Source organism: Stegostoma tigrinum, chromosome 9, assembly GCF_030684315.1.
Source record: "Stegostoma tigrinum isolate sSteTig4 chromosome 9, sSteTig4.hap1, whole genome shotgun sequence".
NCBI classification, from domain to species: domain Eukaryota; kingdom Metazoa; phylum Chordata; class Chondrichthyes; order Orectolobiformes; family Stegostomatidae; genus Stegostoma; species Stegostoma tigrinum.
The window spans coordinates 78,501,030-78,523,467 of NC_081362.1; the positions used below are offsets into that span (position 1 = coordinate 78,501,030).

At 42.2% G+C, this 22,438-nt stretch overlaps 1 protein-coding gene across 1 annotated transcript in view; it reads right to left on the reverse strand.

The window, feature by feature from the left end:
• ryr2a (ryanodine receptor 2a (cardiac)) overlaps nucleotides 1-22,438 on the reverse strand; it is a 684,685-nt gene that overhangs the window by 487,559 nt on the left and 174,688 nt on the right. The window contains exon 2 of the mRNA XM_048535805.2: nucleotides 15,310-15,429. Coding sequence (XP_048391762.2) covers nucleotides 15,310-15,429 — 120 coding nt within the window. The remainder of the gene's footprint in view (nucleotides 1-15,309; nucleotides 15,430-22,438) is intronic.

Consider the following 22,438-nt stretch of genomic DNA (forward strand, 5'->3'; position numbering starts at 1 on the left):
TGCAGCATGGGGTCAATAAGAATGGGAAGGTGTAAGGAAACATTAATGGGTTGGAAGCCAAGGAAGACATGTTTAATTTAGTTTACCTTGTAAGAGTAAAATGTACTGCAAAAAGGCCGTTTTATGAATGAATGGAAAAGCAGTACAGTAAATGTAGAGTGTTTGTGAGTGAGTTAGTAAAAAGAATCACAATACAATATCTCATTGACACCCCCTTTGATTCAACTGAGACTTTTCGAAGAGAATCAGTCAATTCTTATCATAACTCAAATGTAGCACTTGGGTCTTTTAGATGTCGGAGGGGCTTGGCGAGGCATGGCTCATTGTTGGGCATGGTTCATACATTTACTAGCTTGTTGGCAACTGAACTTAATAAAAGAGAAAACAACATACACAGCTAAAATAACAATAATAAACATGCAATGGAGGTCCCTAAGGATCCCAGCCATCCGGTAGCCCAACTCCATAGGATAGGGAGACATTATATGGGATGAAGCATTTGATAAGCTCAGGATACCATTGCACGGAGAAGGTCCCTCCACTTGTACACTTATCAAAATCGGCTGGAAGAAGCTGTTGAGATACTGACAGCAGTTGCTTTGTCCCATGTCTTGCCCCACTTTGGACGACTTGACAAAAAACATGGACCTTTGTGGTCTTCCCGATTTGAGGTAAGAGTGAGGGCCAGGAACGGAGTATTATGGATACGATCATAGCAGGGCTGGTACCAGGGCTTGTTCTCTAAAGAACAGCTAGGTGTCCCAACATGACAATGCTGTCTGTTTCAAAAATAACTCTTTTACTGGAGCATTGAATGAAACCTGCCAGCAGCTTTTCCACTTCAGTCACCAGCTTTATTCGCACATTGCGGCTGCTTTAGACTATTATCTCTTTCAGATATCTGGTTATCAAAGGAATGCTTTGCTCAAAAAGCGAAACATAGTCAATCTATCATCTGCCAAATTTCTGCCTCGAGCAAACAAGTTCTCTTTTTAAAAGAGAAATCCCATTATGAAAATTGAGGATACATTTTCAGTCACAATATATGTTCATATGGCTCATATTCACAAACCTGACTGTCCTGGTCGACCCGTTGTCTCGTCCTGCTCCTGCCCTACCGAACTTATCTCCACCTATCTCGACTCCATTTTGTCCACCTTGGTCCAGCAACTCCCCACCTACGTCCGTGACACCATCCGAGCCCCCCACCTCTTCCAAAACTAGTGCTCAACATCTCATCTTTACCATGGACGTCCAGTCCCTATACATCAGCATTCCCCATGCAGATGGCCTAAAGGCCCTCCACTTCTTCTTGTCCCACAGGCCCGACCAGTCCCCCTCACTGACACCCTCATCCACTTAGCTGAACTCATCCTCACCCATAACAACTTCACTTTCAATTCCTCCCACTTCCTCTCGACAAAGGGGGTGGCCATGGGTACCCGCATAGGCCCAAGCTATGCCTGCCTCTTTGTAGGTTACGTGGAACAATCCCTCTTCTGTACCTACACTGGCCCTAAACCCCACCTCTTCCTCCGTTACCTTGATGACTATCGGCGCCGCCTCATGCTCCCACAAGGAGCTCGAACAGTTCATCCACTTCACCAGCACCTTCCACCCCCACCTTAAGTTCACCTGGACCATCTCTGATACCTCTCTCTCCTTCCTGGACCTCTCTGTTTCCATCTCTAGCAACCACCCAGAAACCGATATCCATTTCAAGCCTACCGATTACACACCTCCCTGCAAAAATGCCATCCCCTATTCCCAATTCCTGCAACCCTGCTGCATCTGCTCCCAGGATGAGGCATTCCACTCCCAATCATCTCAGATGTCCTCGTTTTTCAAGGACTAAAACTTCCCCCTCTCAGTGGTCGAGAATACTCTTGACCACATCTCCCGCATTTCCCGCAACTCATCCCTCACACCCACTCTCTGCAATAACAACCAAAAGAGAATCCCCCTCATCCTCATGTACCACCCCACCAACCTCCCAATCCAGTGTATCATCCTCCGGCACTTCCACCCTCTGCAATCTGACACCACCACCAAAGACATTTTACCCTCCCCACTCTTACCTGCTTTCCAGAGAGACTACTCTCTCTATCACTCCCGTGTCTGCTCCACACTCCCCTCCAGCCCCACCATACCTGGCACTTCTCCCTACAACTGCAGGAAGTGCTACAGCTGCCACTACACCTACCCCCTCAGCCCCATCCCAGGCCCCAAGAAGACCTTCCACATCAAGCAGATGTTCACCTGCACATCTGCTATTGTGGTATACCGTATCAGCTATTCCAGATGTGACCTCCTCTACATCGAGAAAACCAAGCGGAGGCTTGGGGACCGCTTTGCAGGACCTCTATGCTCAGTTCGCACTAAACAACTTGCACCTCCCAGTCGCAAACCATTTCAACTCCCCCTGCCATTCCTTAGACGACATGTCCATCCTGCAGTGCCACAACAATGCCACGCGAAGGCTGCAGGAACAGCACCTCATATTTCGCTTGGGAACCCTGCAGCACAATAGTTTCAATGTGGACTTCACAAGCTTCAAAGTCTCCCTTCCCCCTACTGCATCCCAAAACCAGCCCAGCTTGTCCCCGTCTCTCTAACTTGTCCTTCCTCTCGCCTATCCCCTCCTCCCACCTCGAGCCCAACCCCCATCTCCTACCTAATAGCCTTATCCCGCCCCCTTGATCTGCCCGTCCTCCCTGGACTGACCTACCCCTCCCTACCCCCCCACCTACACTCATCTTTACCGGCTCCATCCCCGCTCTTTGACCTGTCTGTCTCCTCTCTAGATAATAAAATGTGAGGCTGGACGAACACAGCAGGCCAAGCAGCATCTCAGGAGCACAAAAGCTGACGTTTCGGGCCTAGACCCTTCATCAGCTCTCTGATGAAGGGTCTAGGCCCGAAACGTCAGCTTTTGTGCTCCTGAGATGCTGCTTGGCCTGCTGTGTTCGTCCAGCCTCACATTTTATTATCTTGGAATCTCCAGCATCTGCAGTTCCCATTATCTCTGTCTCCTCTCTACCTATCTTCTCCTTTATCCATCTTCTATTCGCCTCCCCCTCTCTCCCTATTTATATCAGAACTCTCTTCCCCTCCCCCATTTCTGAAGAAGGGTCTAGGCCCAAAACATCAGCTTTCCTGTTCCTCTGATGCTGCTTGGCCCGCTGTGTTCATCCAGCTCTACACCTTCTTATTTCAGACTCCAGCATCTGCAGTTCCTACTATCTGTGTTCATATGGCTAATGGCTTGTACCAGAAGAAATATTCACAGTATTAATATTGCAAATTATGCATTGTACTTTGTAAAACTAAGGCTGATTTTAACACAGAGCTACTTTAAGGAAGGGGTGAGGTGCGAGTGTTATGATCCCTGTACAGACCGATAACTGTTAATAAAAAGGATTTCCCAACTCAAAGAATTCCAAGATTTCATGTTTCAAGATTTTTGGTGTAACAGACAAATCAGACTAATTAACTTCTTAACAAAACTGAAAACTCTGCACCACATTTATATGTTGCACACATTCTCAAAACATTCTCAGTTTTTTTAATATAAAGTCTCAGATGCCTTTCAGAGATTTCATAGGCTCTCTTTTCACTACCTCACTCAGGGAATTCTGTTTGGTGAGAATTCTACAACATGCCAGGTGGAGAATTGCAAATATTACTCATTACACTATTGTTCAAATCAGATTATAAAGGAAACCCCAGTAATTACCAACCTGTCAGTGGTGAGAAAACCTCTCAAAAATATAATATGAAATAGAATTATTAACGTTAGGGACAAATATAGATTCATTAGGGAGACAGAACAAAGGCTTGCTTAAGGATCAAAAAGCTGTCTAAATGATTTGCTCGAGTTGTTTGGTTAACAGCAGTGATTGATGAGGATAATGTTTTTGATCTTGTGTCGATGGATTACTTAACAGCATTCAATGCAGTGTCGCACAACAGAGTTGTCAGAAAGGTTATAGTTCATGGAATAAAGCGGGTATTTGCAATACAGCTACAACAGTGTTGACAAAGAGAAATTGTTTCCAATAGGAAGTGGACCAAGAATGAGATGGCACAGATTTACAGTGATTCATGAAGAAATAAATGTAATCTGATTTTTAAAAAATATTAATGCAACGGGTAGTTCGAGTCAAGAATGCGCTGCTTGGAAGCATGGTGGAGGCACGTTCAATCAAGACATTCGAGAGGGCTTTGCAGTTTATTCAAACCGAAATAATGTGCAGGGTTATGAGGAAAGGGCAGGAGAATAGCACTAAACCATGACGCTCATCTCAAGAGCCAGTACAGACATAATGGACCAAATAGTCTTTTGCAGTAATCCTGTGATTCTGCACTAAAACCTACACTTGTACCCTCATCTATTTTCAATGGCCCTTGACCCTTCAGCAATCAGATCACATGAGCTTGTCTTCGGGCAGAATTATGAGGAGTTCACCTTCCCTATCCCTTCAAATGTCTCAATTTTAACTTGCATAAAAGGAGAGCGTTTAAAACAGTGACCATGTCATAATGGCCAGTAATAAACAGGGTAACTTGCAAAGATATCTTAAATTTGAGTCGAAGTCTATTTTAACTTCTGGGACTCAGCCAAATTAAACAGAAAATTTCACGACCAATGGTGTCAGAAAGAGAAAGTGTCCATTTTCTCACTTGTCTGTAGAGGCGTATTCAAAGTGAAAATTCTCCTCTTAATCAGGTGTTGCATTACTTCTGGCTGGTTTCACTGTTTCATTGCCATAATTTGAAATGGTCAATAGTGAATCTTGGGCTCAGCTTTCAAGGTTTCAGAAGCCTACCTAGAGCTCAAACAGTTAGGATGAGGAGGGAAATTACCAGGAAGATTCCAAAACTAGGCCTTCAATAAGGCTGAAAATGAGTGATAGTGTCAGTTCCAGAGATATCATTCCCAGGAGGTACATCAGGTGGAGGAAACAATTCAATTAACTCACAAGAGGAGTGTGGGTGTAAATAGTCCTTTGTCTTCCCATCACTCCATTGTGCCTGACAGTAATGCTGGCCACGCACTTACCCCAGCACTCTGGACAATTGCTTCCAGTTAACACATCCCTTGCCACCCATCACATGTGTACACTGTGCCGGCTCTCAGTTCCAGTTCAAACGCACCCTCATCTCTCCCTTACTCCCAAATCAGCAACCACTGGTAGCATTCTATTTTCACATAGGAGCCTCTGTAGAATTTAGCAGTTTTACCTATGGTTCCTACCAAACAGTTCACTTCAGCCACTTTGATTCTAGACAACCCTCACCAATCTTGCTTTCATTCTCACGTTTGCTACAAGGAGAGCACCTCCATGTTTGCAATCTCCTTTTTATTTGTGGGCACTTCCTTTTCTATAGCAGAAAAAATGATCTATGGCACCATATAACACTGAAGTAGACTCATGAGATTGTCTCAAGTCAGTGGCCTCTTAAGGACTACTCCACTTGGAAATATTGATCCCAGGATCTTGAGTGAAGAAAACCTCTGATCACTGTTTGTAACTCCTCAGAGACAAAGACACATACAATAACCTTGACAACATTGACCTACATCGTGAAGCATGTCATATAATACTGTAAAGACTATCAGTATAAACCAAACTCTTCCTTTTTCCAGTGGTTCCTTCTAGAAATAAAAATGCGCAGAAAAAGTCATCTCTTCTCACAGGCAAATCATTCTGAAGGCACACCATCAGGTGCCCAAAATTCCCAGAGAAAAGCCTGGACAGCAGCGCTCCACATGCATTAGATACTGAGAAGTTGTGTGAGCAGAAAACACCTGGCACCGTTGAGGAGTAGCTGATATCGGGGTGGGGGAGAAACAACACCCCAGCAGAAAGCCTCCCAGTTCTGCCAAGCAGGATAGAGATGTGATCTTCAGCAGCTCTGGAAAGAAAAACTGGTTGCCTCTCACAGGCAGCAACGCCAGTTATCGGAAAACCTGCCATTGAGTTTCAGCACCCTGGATGCAGGTGAAGGAGAGTCTGCTTCCAGTCAGTATTGTGTCACCTCAACTGACACCGGCATCCTGCAATTGATCTTAGAACAAAGATACCAGGCTCAAAGCCGTGGAGATCTGCTGAAGCTTAATCTTTTAGCTTGTCATTTTCTGCATTTTACTTTGCCTTTTGTGAGTTAACTGGTCTAACATTAAAAAGCGAAACAAAATCTAGAGCAGAAGCGATCAGTTACCTCAGCATAACAGCTTTCACCTCAGACATCAGATGCCAGTTCGCCAGAATATTGGGCATAGAGACCAAAGCCAATATACCTTGATCATCCCAAATTAATCAATGAAGCAAGCACCAAACTTGCAAAAGTGTTGAGCTAACAGAACCTCTGTCAATTAAAATAAAATTGGCTCAGCCAAGCAGTGCTCCTGTTATTCAGCCCCATTAACAGTGAATGTAATGTATTCTAAGGGAATGATTCTGGGTAATCCTCTCTTTGTGTTGGAGTTTGTTTTATAGGCTGTTTTACTGTGTTAATGATACTGTGTAAATGCAAATTGTCATATTGGGTTTCAAACAGCAGATTTTGCTTCAGTCCCAATCTTCTCTCTCAACCAGAACAACCCTTAAAACACCCAAAATTGGGACTTTCAAAGGTATGAGGACCAGTCAGGCTGTTATTTGAACAGTCTCTAGCTGCAACTCTTGTCACATTAGGTTCACGATGACAGATGTTGGTGGTTGATCTTTGCATGATCATCTGACCTGAAATTGTCTAAATCAGATCCTGATCCAGCATGTGGGGCACTTCCAATTGATTCATTAATATTCCTCTTATTGATCAGTAAAATGGCAGTGGCTTTGCAACTGAGCAACTTGTTAGCCCACCTAAGAGCTGAATGCATTTTGCACAACCAGCAACAAACTGAGGCAAGATGAAGCAACTCACAAATATTACAGAATCTCTACAGTGCAGAAAGATGTTATTCAGCCCAAAAAATCTGCACCAACCCTCCAAAGAGCTTCCCAAACTATCTCCATGATCTCACATTTACCATGACCATTCCCACCCTAATCTGCACATTGCTGGACTCTATGGACAATCTAGCACGGCAAATCCACCTAACCTGAACATTTTTGGAGTGTGGGAGGAATCCGGAGCACCTGGAGGAAACCTATACAGCATGAAGAGAACATACAAACTCCATGCAGACGTCCATCCATGGCTCGATTGGAAGCTGGGTCCCTGGCAATGGCAGGCAGCAGGGCTAACCACTGAGCCATCATGCCACACCAGATTTCACTTAATTTAGCTTCAGAAATAGCTGGAATAGAACAGAATAGCTTTAATTGTCACATATACTCTATCAGAATAGTGAAAAGTTTATACTTCGCCAATTATAGTGCTGACTTAGATACAGAAGTACCTAGGTTCAGCTTGTTAAGTTACAAGATTTATTCAATACAGAAATAAAATGTCCAGTATATGGGTGCTTCTACCTGGTACCTTCCCAACCCTACCCTGTTCAAGTCCAGGCAAAAAAATCAGGTTGATAGTTTCACGAGCACACAGCTAATGAAAGCTCTTAAATGGGCTACTAATGCCTGTGTAAGGGCACCATCCCATTCCAAGTGATATTCACACAGAGACGGTACACCTGTCATGTGGGAAGCTCAAGAAGCAAACCCCATTATGTATGACTGCAGGCTCTCTGCGGCAAATCACTCATTTAACACCCTGCCATCCCCCTAACCCTGCGACTACCATACCCCACACCATCCTCTGTATATTCAATAAATACTATTCAAAACCTCTGAAACCCCAGCTCTGTGCCATGACCAGTAGCTTAATGCATCTCCGTTTTCTTATTTCAAAACAATTTCTTTATAGGTTATGCAAGTCTAGCATTATATCTTATCCAACTGTGTCATAATGTTTCTTTGGATTATTCTGAACGTAAGCAAGCCATCCTGGGTTCAACCAAAAGTAATAGCCTGATAGTAGCCTATCACCTTCATTTCAAAGCAGATCAGAAAACTCACTACTATGACATACCATAGAAGGAGAAATGCTGGGTCCATGGCATATGATTGCAGACATCAGTTAACAGATGTATTTATCGACTCATGGAAATTGTTTTTCTATTATCGACAGAAGAATGCCTAACAGTCTAACAATAACCTTGTGTGAAAGTTCAAGTAATAGATTGAGTAACTGCTTTGGAATGAAGCATTGCCATCAACAAGCCGAGTAACACTGCAGTTCAGATTTTCACGCCTCAACATTTTCTCAGCCATCAATGATCTGCTCTTTAAGTACAACACATTGTTTAGTTTTCAAGAATTCTGACATTAACATCCAGTGTAGGATCTCCCAAGACCCCCTGGTGTTAGAAGAATAAGCTACTGCTATATTATTGCATTAGAGAAACACTTTTTCACTGCTATATATTGGTTCTTCTTATGTAAATGTTTAAGGCAAAAGCACAAGCTACAATTAAGTGCTCAACCTGCATCATCATCAGGCATCATCATTACAGAGACATTCTCCTGCAAAATTAATACTGGTTGACAGCCCAAATCCATTTGCAGAAAACAGCTTTTATAATGTGCAAAAGCTGACACTTATTGCCATTCAGTGTAAAGCAAAGCACCAATCTGAGTAAAATGTGCTCTGGTGAGGCATCAGTGTCAAAAGCATTTAAAACTGGTTTTTTAAACCTAATTTCAACTCTAACGAGCTGCGAGCACCAGTTTTGAATGTTGTCAGATAATTGAACAATTAACTGGAGGAAATAAGCTCCAAAAATATCCTGAGGGGGGAGCCCAGCATAGAGGTGCAAAAGAGAAGGCGAAAGCATTTGCAGCCATCTTTAGCTTGTAATGTTGAATGGATGGCACATTTGAACGTCCTCCTGATGTCTCCAGATTCACAAACGGTACTTATCAACCAATTTCATTCAGACCGCAAGATGTTAAAAGTCAGGTGAAGGCTCTGGTTACAGCAAAGACCATGAGCCCTGACAGCATCTCAGGAGCACAACCGAGGACTTGTGCTTCAGAATGAGCAATGTTCCACTAACTCCAGTACAGCTACAATACTGAAAATGTAAAAAAAAATCTCCAAACAGCCATTGTCAACAAAAAGTAAGACAAATGCAGTTTGGCAAATTATCACCCTTCAGTCTACTCTCAATCATTAGCAAAATAATAGATGTTATCCGCGGGGGTGCTTTTTAAAGCTGTCCAATGTTCAGTTTGAGTTCCATCAGGGATACTTGGTCCTAGATCTGATTTTAGCTTTGGTTCAACCGTAGGAAAGACAGCCCAAGTCAAAGAAGTGAAGCTAAATCAAGGCAGTGTTTGACTGAACGTGACATCAAGGAGACCTCTAAAAATTGAAAATAACTGGAATCAAGAAAAACTCTACACTAAATTGGAGTCATACCTACTGCAAAGGAAAATGGCTGTACTTGCTGGAGGCCAATCATCTCAGTCTCAGACATTGCTATAGGAGTTCCTTAGGGTGGTGCCCTAGTCCCAACTATCTTCAGCTGTATCGTGACCTACTCTGCATCATAAGATCAGAAGTGGGAATGTTCACCAATGATCGCACTACATTCAAAACCACCCCTCAGAAACTGAAGGAGTCCATTTCCAAACACAATGGTAACTGGAAAATATCCAGGTTTGGCTGAAAAATGGCAATTAATACGTATGCCACACAAATGCCAGGCAATGACCATCTCCAACAAGAGACAACTTAACCACTACCCCTTAAAATTCAATGGCGTTACCATCACCAAATCCCTGTTATCATCATCCTGCAGGGAAGTTACCATTGAAGAGAAACTGAACTGGACTCCTGCAGCACGTAACTCACTTCCTGACTCCCTAAAGTCTGTCCAACATCTATAGTGAAAAAATCAGGAGAGTGATGGAATATTTGCTACTTGCAGTTCCAACAACACTGGAGAAACTTGACACCATCGAGGGAAAAGCAGTCTGTTTGAGCTGCACCACATCCACAACATCCCAGTCTCTCCAACACCAATGCTCAGTAGCAGCTGTGTGTACAATCTACAAGATGCACTGCAGAAATATGCAACAGACTGCACATTCCACACGCATGACCACTACCATCTAGAAGGTCTACAGTAGCACATATACGGGAATAACACCACCTCCAAGTTCCCACCAAAGTGACTCACTATCCTGACTCTGCCATACCTTCACTGTTGCTGGGTCAAAATCCCCAATTCTCACCCTAATGGTACTGTGGATCCATTAACAGTGCATGAGTTACTGTGTTTCAAGAAGGCAGCTCATCATCACCTTTTCAACGGCACCAAGCACTCAGCCAGCGATGCCCACATTCCACAAGTTATTTTTTTAAAAGTCAGGGATTTGCAATTCTGTAGTATGCAACTCACTTTGTGACACACAACAGCCTGTCCATCATCTATAAAGCACATCGTAGTAATAGTAAAGAAATATTCCCCACTTGCCTGGATGAATGCAGTTCAACTCTACTTACAAAGTTTAACACCATCTGGAATAAAGCAGCCCATTCAATCAGCATCCTGTCCATCATTCTAAACATTCACTCCCTTCATCACCAGCTGTAGTGGGCAATATTTGCAGGATATACTTGTAAATGATTTTTTAAAAAACTGCAACAACTTGCCATGGATCTTTCAACTGCAGCTTCCAAATCCACTACCTACACTAAATGATGTGGGGACATCACCACCTGAAAGATCCCTTGAAAGACATAATCATCTTCATTTGGAGCTACATCACTGTCCTTCAATGTCACTGAATCGAAATTCATCAACTTGCTTCCTAATAGTTCTATGTGCGCAAGCTATGCTGGATACATTGTAGCAGTTCATGAACACAGGCATTTAGAGATGGTAATAAAGTTGGAACCTCAGCCCAGAAGCAAATTTTTAAACATGACTTTCGTAGACCTCTTCCTGCCCACATTCTCAATATTCCCCATGCTTTCACTCCACAATCACCTTCCACAACATACATGGGGAACACATTTAGTGCAGCAGCAGCCTGAAGCGTAAGTGAACGTGGTGTACGCTTGGGTATATCCTATAAATCCAGATAAAAGTTATTTGCATGGCCAAATGAAAGCCATATAGATTTAATTAAGGCCCTTTGATGAGTCGCCATGAAGGATGTGCAATAAAGATTCACCAGATTTGTTCCCAGGATGTTGGGACTGTCCTGCAAAGAGATTTTGGGAAAACTGAACCTGAACTCTCTAGAGTTTCAAGAATGAAAGGTGATATCATTGAAATTTACAAAAGATTTAAAGTGACAGGGTAGATGCAGATAAGATGTTTCCGTTGGTTTGGGAATCTAAAACTGGAAACACAAGTTAAAAACAAACGGGGTGCCACTGATGTCTAAGATGAGGATAAATTATTTTACTCAGAGAAATGTGAACATTTGAAACTGTCTATCACAGAGGAATGTGGAACCTCATTCTTTGAGTGCATTTAAGGCAGAAATTGATTAATATCTGATAACCAATGGCGTACAGTGTTATGGGAATGAAGTGAGTAGAAGGTATTGAATTGAATGGTGGGGTAGACACAATGTTATCTAAAATTCAGCTGTACTGTTTTCATAGTTTCATATTATTTTGAAAATTTGAAACTGTACCAGCGCTTTCTGCTTGAAGTTTAGGCATTGCTTAAACTTCGAGCAATTTATATTGCTGTTAATTCTTAATGTGACAGCAGAACATTTTTGCCATACTAATTGTGTGAGCTCCATGTCGCACTGACATCACAAGAATCCACTGCAGCAGAATGGATATTTTAAACTGGATTTCAGAATAGATTGGTTGTACTGTCCCTTGTGATGAAAATAGCACAATGACACTAGCTGTCAAGACACGCATATGAATGTAGTGCTAAAGAACAATTACTTTTGGTGATGGACCATAATCCAGCAAAGAGTCAATGCTGTTTGTAGAGCAAAATAGAGCAATATTTTTGCAAGAATCAGGAGATTCATGTCATGCAAAGAAATGTGCATTCTAGATGCAGCGTGACTCTGTTTTAAATTGAGTGGTTTTTGCCTCCCCTAAGGAGATAACAGTCATTAACATGATTAGGGTCTGATGTGATTATTGACTCTCCTTGTATCATGTCTGCATTATAATGTGTCTTTGGTTTACAAAGTGAGCCTGATAGAAATGATCCAGCATCCCACACATCAATGTAGGAATGTAAGAGAAAAAATAGATCATTTGGCCATTTGATCCTGCTCCACCACTCAATAAGGTCATTTGGTTGTGGTCTCAGCTCCACTTTCCTGTCTGCATTTCTAAACCATTGACTTCCCTGTCTTTAAAAATATATCTTAGTCTGAAAAAAATTAAGAGCCCATCCTCCATTAGCTTCTGAGGAAGACAATTCTACAGTTTAATGACATGCTAAGGGAAAACAGTTTTCTGTCTTAAAAGGGAGACCGCTAATTCTTAAACGATGTGCCCTAGCTTTAGTCTCTCTTACATGAGAAAGCATCCTCCTATTGTTTAGTGATCCAGGAGATCCCGCTCAAGATCTCATATGCACCATATGGTCACTTCTCAATCTACAGTCTAAAGGATACAGGCCTAAACTGTTCATACTTTATTAAAACATAAGCTCCTCATCCCAGCAATGAGTCAAGTGAACCTTCTCTGAACTGATTCTAAAGTAATTATATCTTTTTTCCAAATAAAGACAGCATACTGAAAACAGTGCTCCATATATGATCTTATCAATGCCCTGTATATCTGCAGTAAAATCACCTTATTCTTATATTCAATTCCTCTTGCAGTTAATGATAACATTCCACTAACTTCCTAAACGTTTGCTGTACCTGCACACATGCATTCAGTGATGCATGTACCAGCACTTCCAAATCCCTCTGTCCTGAAATCTATCTTCATTTAAACAGTTTTCTATTCTTCTCAGCAAAACGGAGAAGTTCATATTCACCTCTGTATATTCCATCTCTATACTCTGCTTTTTGTTAGCTAACCAATCCTTTCTCCATACTAATATGCTATTAGTCAAAATTGTGGGCTGAATCTTAGAGGTCTGAATCTTACAGTGGCCTGAGCACAATCTGTATACAATCTAGGGGCTTCACCACAGTCAGCCATCCTTCACCAAGTTGCTGCACATCCTCAGCCTGAATGCATTTGGCTGAGACAAACATGGCCAATTATTGTGGGTATGCAAGATCTTTCACTGTGTGGTGAAGCGTACTCAGCTCTCATTTGCAAGACATGTTAATGACAATTTTTTTTAGGAAACTGCTCTCTCTCTTTCTGCTCCCATTTTAGGTCCTTTCCACTGAGAGTCTCTCTGCCGCTAGTGCCATATTGGTCACTGTGGCTGCTTTCCTAAGATGGCAAAGCTGGATGCAGGAAGTGCAGGACTGAGGAAAAGCCCAGGAGCAGCATCAAGCTACCGAAGAGGATGAGGAGCACCCAAGTCAGGGAGAGATCGCAAACACAGATGCACAGAGCACAGAGAAGAACCAGGGTTTACAGCCCCAACTCAATTTCTTGGGGAGGAGTGTGACACAGCCACGGTACAGGCTCCATATGTCTGGAGACAGTGCAATAGAAATTTGCCAGATCCTGGTGTGGGGCCTGAGGGCTGCAAGAGTGGGAGGCCATCCGCTCCTAGTGTCTGTGAAAGTGGCACCTGCTTTGAACCTTAATTGTCAGGTGATCTGTGTGGGATCTCTCAATTGTGCCCCCACAAATGCATCAGGGCAGTGACTGATTCCACCTAAAAAAGGTGGCGCTGGCTCATTTTGTACCTCCACAATGAAGTCAGTGATGGGAGCCTGGCAGTGGAGTTTGGAAACATAGCTGACTTCCCTCAGGTGCAAGGTCCAGTCAACTGCACACATGTGGCACCGAGAGGGCCATATCACAACATTGCAGAATTCATCATTTGGAAGGGGTTGCAATTTATTAATCTGCAGGTCATTTGTGTTAACTGCTCCCACTTCCTGGAGGTGTATGACTGCTACCTTGGCAGCTGCTACGATTCCTGTATCCTTGAGCACTCCAATATACCTGGTGTGTTTGAGGGTCCAGTTTATGAAGCTAACCATTGTGATCATGGCTCATGGCGCCATTGCATAAACCTCTGAGTGATGTAGAGTGCAAATTTAATGCTGTCGTGTCTCATCCAAGCCCATCATGGAGTACAATACAGGGCAGCCGATGATATGAATCTACTTTATGGACCAGTCTAGGGCTAACAGTGTGCAGATTCATCCTGGTGAGTTGTGCTCTGTATAGTTGGATCAGGCAATGTGCAGGATGCTGAGGAATTGGGGCCTGGGAGCAATCTTTTAAGGAGGAGGATGATGACACTGGGGAGGAGAAAGCTGTCCTTGTGTGCCTGAGTCAGAGCTCAGCTGTCTTGGGCACTACAGGCCAGACAGGCCGTAAATGACATCCAGTTCCAGTAGATGAGAGCAGAGTGCAGCAGACAATCATGGAATGTAAAACATTCATTAGTCATGATGCTGAAATCAGGTTTGCACTGTCAGGGCAATCTTCCGTCACTATTGGTTGTACCTGTGTTCTCTTTTACTGTCTGCAAATAAAAGCTCATGCTTGGACTTATCCAATTGCCTGCTTATATGTGATGTTGCTCTCCTGGACAATGACAAGTTGCAGGTCTGCAGTAGACACAGGGGACAGGGCAGATTTAGAAGGTAGTCAGACTGTACTTAGCTATGGAGAGATAAAGCGTGTGGTGTGGTGGTTAAGTAGGGCTGGTAAGAGACTGTGGCTGTACGTGTGAGCGAGTATCAACCATGCCAGCAATGTGCCATGGATCCCTTTCAAATTGAACACAAAATTGTACCACATTGTGATCACTGTCGCCCACAGGCTCCATTAGCGAGAAGATTGATTAATCCTGTCTCGAGAAAAACAGAAATTCCAAAGCGCAGTGGTAACATTCATTCTTAATTAACAACATGTTCTTAATATGTATGTATTATATTTTTAATTCACAAGATCAGAACAAGTACAGTTGTCTGCATCAAACAAGAATGAATTGATTACTTTTAACTTCTCTTCAAAAATATACAGGGTCTTCATTATATTCATTTATCTATTCATTTTCTAACTGGTCTTGGATTATTATTCCTACCACAGTGGAACATATCATGCAAATACATAATATCCTTCAGGCTATCAAAAACTGATGTGGCAATAATCAAAGATTCAAGCTCGGCAATAGCTGATAAGAGTGCAATAAAAATTTGAAAGGCTCACCTTAGAGTTCGAGGTAGACTCCAAAAAACAGAGTCGGTTGCCAAATCCTTCTGCAGCAAGACAGAGTTTGAGCTGCTCTTTGTGGAAAGTGGCACTGCACTGCAGTACAACTTCATCATTCTGCAAGAAGAGAAATGAAACACAGGCATCATTTGGAGTTCTCTATCTAATAAATAGTGTACGTAGGGTGTTGAAAAACACAATAATAACAGAACATTGATTCAATGTCAAATGCATCTATATATTATTTTCCAGAAATAAGCTGCAAATTACAAAATCCAAAACTAAATGACAGGCATAATATCTCACAAATACATAGCGTCGTAAACATAATAGTATTCCTGAGGCAGTTCACAAAAGAGGGAACAGAAGTTGTGCAGCCATGGAAGAGTCAGAGAAGGTGCCTATAAAGTGTGGTCAAATGGGTGGTATTTAATAAATAATCAGTACCAAAATAGGTAGTGTTCAGCACTTCGGACGGCAGGACAGAGGTATTGATGCAGAGTTATTTAAAGTCAGATAGATTTCTAGGAAATGAGATAACAAGGTGTGGAGCTGGAAGAACACAGCAGGCCAGACAGCATCAGAGGAGCAGGGAAGCTGATGTTTCGAGTCTGGACACTTCTTCAGGTCCAGACTAGAAACATCAGCATTCCTGCTCCTCTGATGCTGCCTGGCCTGCTGTGTTGCTCCAGCTCCACACCTTGTTATCTCAGACTCCAGCATCGGCAGTTCCTACTATCTCTTTCCTGGAAATGAGGTTGGAACAACTCAAAGAATTCCTTTCAACAACAACTAATTTACATTTATATGGTATCTTTTACACAAAAAAAATCTCAAGACTAGGAGAGGATAACAGAAAATAAATAATAGCTGCTGATGCTGAACATTAGTCTGGAAAGATAGCTAAAAATGTGGCTCAGAAGATGGGTTTTCAGAAGGCTTTTACACATCATGAGTAAAGGGGGAGAGGTGGAGGGGTTTGGGGAGGTGCCTTCTCTAGACAGTAGAGCCAGGGTAGCTTAAGATTGTTTCATCAGTGGGAAAACAGAAGGCAAAGGGATGTCATGAAGGACACAGCCTGAAGTCCAAAGGGTGTACAGGGTGTGTGTAAGGCTGGCAAAGAGATGTGAGTGGGGGAGGTTGTAGAAAGTCAGATGGAGAGAATGAAACTAAGGAAGATGTTGAAGGTTGAGATGAGGTTTTAACATTTAATGCATCGCATAAATGCATTAATACACAATGTTTCAACAAGTGTGTGGTTTAAAACAGGGCAGGATGCAGACATCTGAGTTAAGATTAACTGAAGTTTTTGCTCAATTGGATGTAAACAAGGAGAAGAAACAAAAACCTGGATTAGCATTTGATAACAGTTGTTCAGTGGTGAGGCATAGGAGAAAGTGAATTATGGAGTACAGATCGAAGCATTTCATCTTGGTAATGAAAACAATTTTGGATTGGAATTAAATAGGATGCCTAGGTTTTATGCAGATTGCTTTTAAAATGAACGGATGGAAAAGTGAACAATATCAAAGGAACTAGCATTTTGATGGACACCAAAAACGATGGCTTCAGTCCAACCAATGTTCAGCTGGTGACTAAATCTTGGTTCATGTATAATAAGAAACTGAGCAGGCAGTCTGACAAGGCAGATTGGGATTGAAGGAAATATTCATTGTTTAGATCTGGATATGACATTCATTTTGCTGTGGATTCCAGGGAAGTAACTTGTTGGGATGGAAATTTATGCGATTAAGTAGAAATCTAGTAGTACAGCCAGCATAATATTACTCTGTGCTGACTTCAACAGGGAGTAAAACCAGAATGGGTTCCAAATGCAATGTCAAACACAACCCTACCAGGCTCCCAATGAGTAGGTTATGTAAAAATTGACCCATGTCTGTGCCTGTGAATGATATCATTGAGTCATGACATGCGAAAGTGCTAGAAATGGGAATAAAAATAGATTCTTCTGGGACAAGATCTTTAGACGAGGGCAAAATTTTTTGGCAGATTATGCTTGAATCTGTAATTCCGTGGGTGTATTGACCTTCTGCAAGTTCTACTTCATTAATTTTAAAAAGCCACAAAGTTCTACTGAAATGTTGAGTAAAAATGTACAGATTATGAATAAAAATTAAGCAATGCATCATTATCAACTTTTGTCCTGACTATACATTGGAAATTCAGGGTATTTTCATTGGGGCAATATTTCTAATAACATATGCATAGTGACAAATGCATAGAAATAAGGGTAACACTCACACACACAGCCACTGAAATACGAAAAGTCCATGACTCAGATGCCACTCAAAATGGGTTTGGTAGGTTCAGAGTACAGTATTTTTATATATAAGTCTGGGACACACCCATCAAACTTCAGCATTTACCCTTATGTATAAAACACAAGTAAATCACAGTCAGATCATCTTTAACAAAATGTATAAACAGCAATCATATTGCATTTTCCGATCTTGATAATAACCAGCTTTCTTCCAGCAGGTGAACTAAGCCATTGAAAATTCAAATAAACATCCAATGGCCATATTAATTAGCTTCTAAATGGCACTGGCAGATGGCCAAGCTGTGCGCTGACCCATAGGGAGTACCAGAGTACTGTCTTAAAAGGAACAGAATGGCTTAGCAATCATAATTATGTGACAGTCACAGATGACTGCACAGCAAACCTAGGATTCACATGGAAGTGGTGGCACAGAGCTACAGGCTGGAAATTTAATGGACAACATGCCTCTCGCTGGCTTCTGAAGCCATGATGTTGAGCAGCCAATCAATAGCATGTAGTCATTGGTTCCAATGCTGTGAGGCAGTATGCCCTACCTCCAATTGAAGGGCCAGCTGCTCTTCAGTTCCAACAGCCAGAGCAGGAGCTGTGGCCAATGCTGGGATTGCAGCACTGTAGATCCCAGGAAGTGGATGGGTGTTGGCAGTGAAGTTGGGCACTCTCTGCGTATCAGTGCCTGATCAGAAGGGACTGCTCCTACTAATCCCAAGCCGGCTTTTATCAGATAAATTCCTCAGACTAGATCAGAGCTTCAACCAGAGGGAAAAGGCTTGAGGGCCTCACTTGGCCGAAGGACGGATAGGCCAACCACAGCCTATGTCAGTCTGCAGGCATGGTACCTGAAGTAACTGCACAGAGGCCAGTATGCTGTCACCAAGTCACCCTTTATTTACACATGAACAGTCCAGGGCTACAGAACTGCATCATACAGAGTCAGGTATCAGAGTGTCAATATCCCTGACACTCAACTTTTTCATGTCAGCCAAAGCTCCATGATTGGACCAGATTAGCAGCCCCGATCAGGGAACTCATATTTTATGATGTGTAGTGGTTGACCTCATTACAATCCCTAAAGCACCCATCAATATCCTACCCAAATTTACTTCACCTCCTCTGCTTCTCATGCCAGGGATGGCATAAAACCCCAGCTCAAATAGCACTATGTTCCAGATGAGCTGTTACCCATGTGCTCTCTTGGATGGATGCAAAAGATCCCATGACACTATTCCAAAGAAAAGCAGGAGAGTTCTTCCTGGTGACCTGGCCAACAATTATCCTCAATCAATATTACGAAACAACTTATCAAGTCATTAGTGAATACAGTGTGGAGCTGGAGGAACACAGCAGGTCAGTCAGCATCAGAGGAGCAAAACAGTCGATGTTTCAAGCTGAGACCCTTGATCAGGTCCTGATGTGTTCCCCTAGCTCCACATTGTATTGACTCTGACTCCAGCAACTACAGTTCCTGCTATCTCAAAGTTATTTATTATCTAGTCACTATCACATTACAAATCTGTAATGCACTATAGAACAGTAAAAAAAATTAATTCCACTTCAGAAGAATGGGAGAGCAGAAATGCCAATTGGCTTCAGAAAATACTGGTTAAATAAATGTTGGAACGAGATAACAGATGATTGGCAGGTCGTAAAGGGGCTTGATACACACCATGAAGAATATACTTGATTTGTCTATAGGAAATTTGATGCACTCAAATTGGCCACCAATTACAAGAGACGACTACATCATTACACCACTACAAGATACACTCTACTCCAACTTGGGCTGTAACATTCTTTGGAACAACCGGTAGTCATGAAAGCCATTGTATAAATGCAACGTAATTTTCTTCCTTTCAAATTGTTAATGAGTAATTTCAAAGGAGATCAGCCAGCAATTTGTCAAGATTCCCAGGTTCAGTTTTAATGCCATGCATTAGGAAATTTTCATCTTCAACTCTGATCCTTAAATCCAGACCCAATAAATGGAGCAATTATCCCACCCCTGTGATTGACAGTTCCAGGGTTACTCTAAAATACAGACCGCAAAGAAGCAGTGGTCCTAAATAACACTAATTAAAAACATTAGTCTAGGCAGCTGTAAGAGTGGTGCTTATGGCACTCTGCTCCTGTGGATGGTTCATTTGGCTCCCCAATTCAGTTTCAATTATTTTTCTAACTTCCAGAGATCTCCTGTGTCAGACCCACTTCAAATCAAGTACGTTCTTCATGGTGTGTATCAAGCCCCTTTACCACCTGCCAATCATCTGTTATCTCTTTCCAACATTTATTTAACCAGTATTTTCTGAAACCAATTGGCATTTCTGCTCTCCCATTCTTCTGAAGTGGAATTAATTTATTTTTACTGTTCTATACTGCATTACAGACTTGTACTAGTTCAAGGATATGATGTTCACATATTACTGAATAACATGTCAACACAGCAACACAATTATACACAGCACTGTTAGAGTACAGCCTTAGATGGACTGACTATGATTTCGAAGAGTGTATTTAGGAGTTGAATGAGGAAGGGAGCTAGCTGAAGGAGATGATCCTCTGCGATTTTTCCAAATTTCTCAAACTGTAAGAATTGGTTCTTACTCTAACACAGCAGAAGAAGCTTGGTGAGGTGACACTTGGTGTTTGGTGACACTCGGGCAGTTTAGAGGCAAGTAACACTTGTGCCATATACACATCAAGAACTGATCAACTTCGATAAGAGAGAAAATAATAATCGTCCCTTAACATTCAATGCATTCCCATCAGTGAATGCCCCGCTATCAGATTACCATTGGCCAGAAACTAAACTGCACTTGCCATGTAAATACTGAGGCTACAAGAGCAGGAAAGAGGCTAGGAATCCTGCACCAAGTAACTCACCTCTTGACCCCCTGCCAAAGCCTGCCCACCATCTTCAAGGAGCAAATCTGGAGTATGTTGGAATACTCCCCTCTTGCCTGGATGAGTCCACTTCAACAACTCTCAAGAAACTTTGACACCACCCAAGACAAAGCAGCCTGCTTGATTGGCACCTCATCCACAAACACCTACTCCCTCCACCACCAACACTCAATAGCAGCAGTGTATGTTATCTATGAAATGTACTATGGAAATTCACCAAGACTCCATAGACAGCACCTACCAAACCCTGATCTCTTTCAGACAATACAAAGAAATACCACAACTTAAACGTTCCCCTCCAAGCCAATGACTATCCTGGTACAGAAATATATCACCATTTCTTCACTGTTGCTGGTTCAAAATCCTGGAACCCCCTTCATAACATGGTGGGTGCACCAATAGCTTATGGAGTGTAGCAGTTGAAGATGGCAGCTCACTACCACCTTCTCCAGGCAACAAGGGGTAGACTACAAATGTCGGCCCACCTAGCAATGCATACATCCCATGAATGAGTAGAAAATTCTGTGGTTAAATGGAAAGTGGAAAAATAAGTGGTTAAAGTGTATTCTATTCCTAAGGTTTAAATGGTAAGTTGAACAGAAAAAGGAAAGTAATAATTGATTTTAAAAATTAACCAGTTAATTAAAACATTAAATGAGACAATGTGTGTGATTACAGAATGTGGGTACTGCCGAAGGCCATGTAATCCGGGACAAACAGGTCTGCAAAATTTGTTTGCACCTTGAGCAAATTGGGCTAAGAGTCATTGAGTTGGAGGCTGAATGACAGACACCGCAACACTTCAACTAGAGAGATATTTACCTGGACTCTTTAATCCTGGAGGCAATCAGACTCCTTAGGATAGGTTCTTCTGACTTGGTCACTACCCTGAGAAACTCAGATGTAGGGCAGCTGAAGGGGCCAGAGTGGAAGGACCACAGCCTTTGCAATTGTCTAACAGATATGAAGTTTTTGTAGCTTGTCTGGATGAAAGTAAGGGCTGTAGGGTGGATGAGCTAACTGACCCTGGCATTGTATTGCAGGGAACAATTCAAGTGACAGGAGCAGAAAGGAATGCAGTGATATTAGAGGACAATACAGTGTGGGAGGTTGATAGTATTCTCTTCAGCAATGAGTAAGAGTTTAGGTGGCTGTGTTATTTACCTAATGACAGTGTTTGGGAAATCTAGTCACGGCCAGAGCGAGACTTACAGTGGGAGACATAGGATCAAGGCATTACGACCCATGTAGAAACCAAAGCATAGATAGAATTTGAGTGGAAATTCTGCAGAAACTGCCTTTCTACATCTGGTCACTCTGTTCTACCATACTGGCATTGTCAATGACAAACTATCACTATTGAATAATCCTGGTTCCTTTACTCTGTCAATTGCAGTCTTAACTACTGCAATCAAACACTTTTAAACCTACATTAAAACACAACTTTTGAAAAGACAGAATATCCCCTACTGTGATATATATCTTGGAATGCTGTCAGATATAAAGACATCAAATCACTTCTAAGGTAGCCCCAGCAGGTTGTTAAATGCTTGATTTGGTGTCCTTTGATCATCACGATTATAATTTGCTGAGTAAAATGTTGAGGTCATGCTTCTCTTTCTGGCCTGACAGTAATTTTTGAAAGCTCCAAAGGATCAGCAACACAAGTGACAACTAGTCAGACAAAGTGATTGAATGGTAATGATGATCAACCACCTGTGGTTTATTGAATCTCACAAAATGTGAATGTTGCTGCTCAAATTTTTGGGAGAGTGAAATCATTTGATGCAGAATGTGGAGGAGTTTAATGGCAAGTCTCACAGCACTGGACATCACCTTGATGTATCTCAAACAGAGGAAGGTCGGTGAAGTGAGCTGCTAAATAAGGATTAAGTAATTTCCACAAGACGTGAGCTAGCACTGTTT